Here is a 7,553-nt window from a genome sequence, read left to right on the forward strand (position 1 = left end):
GCCTGCGAGGCAGGGCCCGGCACCCGCGCGCCGCGGCAGCCCCGGCCGGCCCGGGACCGAGGACGCAGGGAGGGAGGCGCTGGCGGCGCGTCCTCCGCGGCCCGCCCGCTCGCCGCCGCCGCCGCCGCCGCCCACCGTCCGCTCCCGGCCTGGGAGGGGGCTGGCAGGGGCGGAGCTGAGAAGCTTCTCCGAAGGGAGGGAGGGAGGGAGTGAAGGAGGGCGGGCCCGCGGCCGCGACGAATCCCAACTCGGGCGCGCCCCCTCTCGCGCGTCCTCAGCCACTCGGGGAGGAAGGGGTGGGAAACATGATAATGACAGCCCGGGCTCTCGGCCAGCCGGGCTCCCACTCTCGCGGGCTCCACGGATGTTTCGGGAGACCCGTCCGTGCCAGGCACAGCGGGCAGCGGTGAACGAGAGCCCTCCTGTGTGCCTGAGCCTGTGCTCACGGAGCGTTTTCGTGGGCATTTAACCTTCCCGGCAAGCCCCTGGGAGCCAGGTCCTGCGGCTAACCCGTTTATGATGGGGATGCTGAGACTTCAGGGAGATGCAGGGGCTTGCCCAGAGCCACAGAACTAGAAAGTGATCAGGTCAGATGTCAAACCTAGGCGGGCTGCACCAGATCCGTACGGTCCCTGGGGAGATGAAGCGGGAATTATAATAGCATGTTTGCTGGGCGCTTCTCTTGCATACCTTGTCATTCAAACCTCTCAGCAGCCCTTTGAAGTAGAACCCTTATTATTTTCTTTTCCACAGACAGGGAAAACCACCTCAGAGAAGTGAGGAGCTTGGCCAAGTTCTCAGAACTAGAACTAGATTTCCAGGCCAACAGACCCCAGAGCCTACACTTCCAGCCACTAACTTACCAGTTATAGAAATAGGTAGGGAGGAGCTAATGGCGTTGCAGAAGGCTTATTAGCAGGTCAGCCAAGTGTCCCGTCCCCCCATGAGAAATGTCCTAGGAGGCAGGGGTTCCAGGCACTGTGGTATCTCGGCATAGATTACTGCCCTGAACCACTGTGCTGTAGCCATTAGGGTTTGAGGGCTCACAGCCGACAAAGAGTCCCTGTATTTGTGCAAAGTCATAGATGCAAACAAACACCTCAGGGCATCCAGCCTTCAGTTATGGCCTGGGAGGCAAAGATTGGGTATCTCTCTCTGCATCTGCTCCAGAGGTGCTTTGTGACAAAGGCCAAGTCTCTTCCCCAGCCTGGGCTGCAGCATCCTCATGGATAAAAAACCAAGATCAATGAATTCCACAGCCTACCGAGGGCACCTTCCAACACCCACATAAACAAATGGCTATCACTTTAAGTAGCTGCCTCCTCCTCCTCTTAGAAGGGATAACCGTGGATTAAATGGTAAGACACTGCTCAGGACACAGCCTCCCAAATCAGCTCATGCTTTAGAATCCTTCACAGCAGGGCTGGGGAAGTCCATCTCCACCTAACCACTAATTCCAGCAGGGTGGGGTACTCTGCCCACTTGAATATCCAAGAGACTATGCAGAAACTTAGGATTCCAATGGGACACTGGGACACCCAGGTTGAGTCATTTGAAACAGTGTCTGTTACCTCTGCCGGGCAGAGAGGGCTTGTAGTTTGTTGCCAAACAATCAGGGGGATCTTGGTTTGGAGGCAGGAAACAGTTGCTCAAGTCATCTTGTCCATTCCTCATACTATTTTCACTCCCCCACCCCACACACATACCCATGGCTACATCTTCCTCTATTTAATTGCACAGATGCAGAGGATACACTAAAATACAAGTCTAGCACCCATTCCTCTCAACTCTGCAGCTCTAGTAGCTAGAAAATATAGTACAAATCATTCAGTAAAGTTGTAGAACAGTTTCTTCTCTTTGTCATGAGGTTCCTATGTGCATAACAAATACCCAGTCACAGAAATAAAAACTTTTAATGGTGCCCAGGATCTCACAGAAATAGAATTCATCACCAATGATACTAATCGCTAACATTTACTGAATATTTGAAAGTGTTGCTCACTCAGTCCTGTGTTACTCACTCAGTCCTGTCTTACTCTTTGAGACCCCATAGTTCCCCACATTGCAAGCAGACTCTACCGGCTGAGCCACCAGGGAAGCCCCTTTAATTTTTCCCATCACACAAAAATCATTTAAAATTACCTATTTTAGCAGTAGTGCATTTAAAAAATAGTTTGCTTAAATTAATCTGTAGGGGGAAACAAAGTGAACCTCTTGGCCATTGAAATAAATACTTAATAAGGGTTAATAATAATTATCACCGAGAGCCAGGTACTTTATTATGTCAGTTAATCTTTACAAACTGTTATTTTCATTTTTCAGAGGTGGAAGCTGAAGGCCAAAGCCACTGGACATACTCTAGCCATTCTGTCTCTTTGCTTGTTCCACTTTACCTCATTAAAAAAAAATTTTTTTTTTAATGTGGACCATTTTTAGTCTTTATTGAATTTGTTACAGTGTTGCTTCTGTTTTATGTTTTGTGTTTTTTTTTTGGCCTGGAGGCATATGGGATCTTCGCTCCCCTGGCCAGGGATGGAACCCTCAACCCCCTGCACTGGGCCACAAGGGAAGTCCCTCTACCTCTCTTATTTACCCAAAGTGAAGAGGAGAGTTCCCAGCTTCTAGCATAACAGGCTTATGAATCACCTTTGTAATGTATGGTCAGTGATTCTCACTGAGTCACTTGACTCCCCCACCATTTGTAGTTATTTATTTCTTAGGCTTCATTATTCTTGCAAATTATTAAATTGGGCATTTAGTGTCATCAGATATCGAATTATTTACAGTACTTCAAATAAAGGGTCAGTCTTTTTCTTCTAGAAAAGCAGTCTTTGCTCACAGCTTGTAGCTCACTTTGAGAGCCCTGCTAAGTCACATGAACATAATGTTCAGATATCTGGCAACTCCTCTCTGGTTTAGAAATTTTACAATCATGTAAATATTTACAGCCTCAAGAGTATTCGTTTGGGTAGGGGGCCTCCTACTTGGTCTCCATCTTTCCACTGTGACAGTCTCCAGTTTATCTGAGCTAGAGTGGTCCCCAAGAACACAGATTTTCGTCATGTGCTTCTCACCACTCCTCCCATCCCTAACCATACCCTTTTGCTCTTAGGATGAAATCCACAGTCCTCACTGTGGCCTATAGCAGCCTTCCCACCCTTCTGGCCTCACTGTGCTCTATCTCTGTCAGTGTTCACTGTTGTGTCTTTAACAAAGGGCCTGGAACACAGTAGGTAATGATAAATGCTTGTCAAATGAATGATTTAGTATTTTAGTGTCTTGAGATTGAGGACAGCAGTATACATTTTTTATGTTAAAGCATCTTCATATTTATCAGTATCTTAGTCACATAACTTTTAGGCAAGTGATTTATCTTTCCCAAGCCTCAGTTTCTACATCTGTGAAATGGAACACTATCTTCTCATAAAAGGTTGGGAGAGTTAAATAATACAGCCTAGAAACATTCAGCAGCTTGCTTCCCTGGTGACTCAGCCCGTAAAGAATCTATGCAATGCAGGAGATGAAGGTTCGATCTCTGGGTTGGGAAGATCCCTTGGAGAAGGGAATGAGGATCCATTCCAGTATTCTTGCCTGGAGAATTCCATGGACAGAGGAGCCTGGTGGGCTAGAGTCCAAGGGGCCACAAAGAGTCAGACATGACTGAGTTACTTTCACTTTAATAATTTTATTCAGATTTGTCAGATAAATTAGCCAGATATTATTAAATATACTTTTAGATGCTTAACACTTTCCTGAAGAAGAATATTTGAGGCATCTTACTTTTCTCTGTGGACTAGGTTATGAAGCTCTTTAACTTGAAGTTCACTATGCCTTATTTCTTAATCAAAATCTAGGTAAGTCTTGTTCCCAAAGACCCTAAAGGGATGCTACAAGAATAAATGATGCAACTGGGTGCAGGGGCTGAAAACAAAGAAGCCCAATAAATATTTCCTTATTTTGTTCATTATGATCGCTCTGGGGAGCCTGGGCTTCCCTAGTGGCTGAGACGGTAAAGATCTGCCTGCATACTGCATTAAGGCAAATTCCTACTAACGTGCAATACCCTGGGAATTTTGAGAAAAATGTAAAATCTCGACTTATTTCTTTTACATAATAATTCAAGTGAACCGTCACGCTCAAGTTTTTGCATGAAGGAGACACAGTGGCTGGAAACGACCGGTGGTTAGAGATCACTTTGCCGCATAACGTGGGTCTGTCCTGACAGCAAACTAATTGTGCGAAGAACTTCAGGCAGAGACATCGACTCCCTCGCCGGCAGCACAACCCCACCCAAGCCATCTCTCGTGGGCAGGAGCCCTGATCAGCTGCGGCGCGAAGGGCCGCGCCGGGAGGTGCCAGGGGACCTGTTTCACCCCAAAGTGGGCCAGCGGGGCCCGTCCCTGCCCCGGCGGCGCAGAGCTGACTCAGGGAGTGGAAAGGGAAAGGAAGGCGCCTGCCGCGGTGTCCACTCGGACGCGCTCCCCACCAAGTAGGGTACCGATCTGTGCCCTCGCCTCGGGATCACCTCCTTTCCAAACCAGAGAGAGCCCCTAAGCAAGCGAAGCCTCGCCCTCCCCCTCATTTGTATCAATGACAACCATTCCCTTGAGGTGCTAGTCGTTTTAGTTTCCAAACATCCTTGACATATGGCCCCGTTGCCTCTCGAGACGCAGGTCACCAAGTGCCCACACTTTAAAAAGGGGAAACCGAAGCACAGGAGTGGGAGGGGGTTTCTGGGGGCTTCTGGAGCAAGGGTGGGGAAGAGGTGAGAAAGGTTCCGCAGCCCCTCCCCCGCAATCCTACTAGTCCCCGCGCGCCTTCCGAGCAGCCGGCGGGAGAGCGCCTTCCCGACGCCGCTCCCGTCACTTCGGTGTCGCCTGCAGCGCGACCCCCCAACCCAGCAGCCCCGGCGCCGGCCACCGGGGCCAATACCTCTAGCCATGGCCCTGCTCTGTCACCGCCTAGGATCTCCCGGGAAAGGCAGCTTTCGAAAAAAGTTGCAACAACTGTAGCCAACTGCTCCGCCGGGTCCCGGCTGCTGCCCTGATTGGCGCCGCTGCCCGTCTCTCCTCAGGCTGCCCGCCGTGATAGGCAAACTCTGGAAGGAAAGCCCGCCCTTTTCCCCGCCTCCTCAGCGGGGGCGGGGCGAGCGGCCGCACTTTCTACAAACGCTTTCGGGACAGGTCTCAGCGGAGGAGGAGGGAGGGGGTTTAAATTTTACCGTCTCTCCGCGTTGATTGGCTGTGCTGGAAGGGGAGCTGCCCTGCCATTGGGGGGCTCCAAACTCCTCCCTCTGGCGGCTGAAGCTCCGCCCCGGGGAGATTTAGTCACGCGGCTGGCGGCCCCGGCTCGGAGTAGAACCACAGGGGACTTCCGGTTTTTCTCGGGTTTGACCGGAACCCGACCTTTGACCTCTCGACCACCCCTTATGGGAAGCCTAGTCCCCAGCAGTTTAACATCCGAACCACCTTAACCTTTTCAGCAGTTTAATCCATTCATTCCTAGGTTGCAAGGTTTATGGAGTCTGTTCTTCCAGTATTCAAAACCCGCAGGCAGAGTTCTTACCAACTGACTTGAGTCAGCCTCCTGGAACCACAGCGATCCTAGCCCAACATACCCCAACTGTTTTTACACATGGGGAAAGAGAGGATCAGAAGGAACAGGTAACTCACTTGCTGCCCAACGTCATGGAACAGTTTATTTCTGGGTTCTGGATCAGTCTTTTGAGTCCTAGTCCACTAGAGGGCTTCCCTCACCCCAGGGAAACAACCCTGCGCCTTTCCCCACCCAGAGGAGCCTCTGTCGGTTAAGTCCCTGAGAAGCACAGGTATCCTAGATATTCTTTGCTTTGAACACAGATACAAAGATCAGTTACAGCTCTTCCCTGGGGATCCTTCCTGGAGATAGGAGCAGAGGTCCATTCTCTCTCTTTGGTTCCCGAGATGATTTTGGAATCCCCACCATTGCCCAAGGACCCTATCATTTGCACCAGGAAGGTAGAAGAGCAAAACAAGGTGATATATGTGAAAGCACTGGGGAAAGTAGGAAGCAACACTTGTCACTCACTGTGCTTTTTGGTATGTCATTTCAGCTCTCTGGTCCTCAGCTTACCCAGCTGTTAAATGATGGAGTCATCTGTGATCTGCCAGATTCCTTCCACCTTCCATAGATATACAGAGGTTTTTACTTTCACTAAAATGCATTAATTAAACATTTATTGAGCTGTTTATTGGCTCTGTCCAATCCCCCAAGGACACAGTGGCAAATAAGACAGATGCCTAAATTTCTTAGGAAAGAAATAAGAAACCACTTTTTAAAGGTAATATTAAGGGGCTTCTCTGGCAGTCCAGCGGTTTAGATTTTCACTTCCAATGCATGGGGCACAGGTTTGATCTGTGGTCAGGGAACTAAGATCCCAAATGCCATGGGGAGCAGCCAAAAAAAATTTAAACAAATTTAAAAATAAAGATAATACTGAATAGTGATTAATGCTGTGGGTAAAATGAAAATAGGGAATTTTACAGAGCATGTGTGGGGAGATGGCTGCTTCTATAGATTGATGAAGTTGAGAAATCCTCTTTGAGTTTGTGACTTTAGGTTGTACCCTGAATAAGTGAACCCCAAAGGAGAAGATACTTGCAGGTAGAAGGAATATTGAAAACAAATCCCCAGAATTGGGGGTCAGCTTTGGTTGTTTTAGGAAAGAAAAAGAAACCCAATGTGGTTGGAATTGAGTATATCATGGGGAGAATGGATGGGGCTTCCCTGATAGCTCAGTTGGTAGAGAATCCACCTGCAGTGTAGGAGACGCCGGTTCGATTCCTGGGTCAGGAAGATCCTCTGGAGAAGGGAAAGGCTACCCACTCCAGTATTCTGGCCTGGAGAATCCATGGGGTCTCAAAGAGTCAGACACAACTGAGCGACTTTCACTTTTGCGGAGAATGGAGGGGATCAGGCTGGGAAAGTAGGCAGGGGCTAGATCGAATAGGCCACTGAAGGCTGTGCTGGTCTCTCAGCTGCAGATGCACTCTTCTCTACCCTGCCCAGCAGTATCCATCCTGCAAACTGTATTGCACCTTTGTCAGCTAGTTTTAGATTCTGTCAATAGGAGAGGAGACTGGAAGGCAGGGGAGGGACCCACTCGTGCATGCCCTTTTACTTGCTATTCCTATCATGGTAAGTAATGACATTTTGCTTCTGACAGGGCATTTGGTTCACTCTCCAGGTTCTTTCCAGAAATAGCCTGTGTGCTACCTCAGAAGTGCCAGCAACAGCCCCTTTTCAGAGTTCTGAGCCCCAGCTTGGCAGGGTCCCTCCGCTGCCAATGGGAGGCTCTTGAAGGCCAGCACCAACATCACGGTGCCCCTTTCTCAGAGGCATAAGAACCAGCCCTCCAGGAATCCTCTTCTGATTCCTCTTTCTCTGCTAACCCCAACTGTTCTCTTTGTTCTCTGGCCCTAGAAGTGGGAACTGCTTCCTGCTGTTATGATTAAATTACTTCAACGTTCCCTTTTTGCTTGTTCAATCCTCTGCCACCTGTTTAATGAACTGCC

The 7,553-nt window shown here is 49.3% G+C and overlaps 1 protein-coding gene and 1 long non-coding RNA gene across 2 annotated transcripts in view; one reads left to right on the forward strand and one right to left on the reverse strand.

Moving 5' to 3' along the window:
• Positions 1–4,991, reverse strand: part of KMT5A (lysine methyltransferase 5A) — an 18,564-nt gene extending 13,573 nt beyond the window's left edge. Inside the window, exon 1 of the mRNA XM_040250708.1 lies at positions 4,933–4,991. Coding sequence (XP_040106642.1) covers positions 4,933–4,942 — 10 coding nt within the window. The 5' untranslated portion in view covers positions 4,943–4,991. The remainder of the gene's footprint in view (positions 1–4,932) is intronic.
• LOC120871100 overlaps positions 1–6,217 on the forward strand; it is a 7,541-nt gene extending 1,324 nt beyond the window's left edge. Inside the window, exons 2-3 of the long non-coding RNA XR_005722947.1 lie at positions 5,506–5,663; positions 6,092–6,217. This is a non-coding gene — a long non-coding RNA (uncharacterized LOC120871100). The remainder of the gene's footprint in view (positions 1–5,505; positions 5,664–6,091) is intronic.
• The last annotated feature ends 1,336 nt before the right edge of the window (positions 6,218–7,553 follow it).

The sequence above is a fragment of the Oryx dammah genome, unplaced genomic scaffold (genome assembly GCF_014754425.2).
Source record: "Oryx dammah isolate SB20612 unplaced genomic scaffold, SCBI_Odam_1.1 HiC_scaffold_12, whole genome shotgun sequence".
Classification (NCBI taxonomy): Eukaryota; Metazoa; Chordata; class Mammalia; order Artiodactyla; family Bovidae; genus Oryx; species Oryx dammah.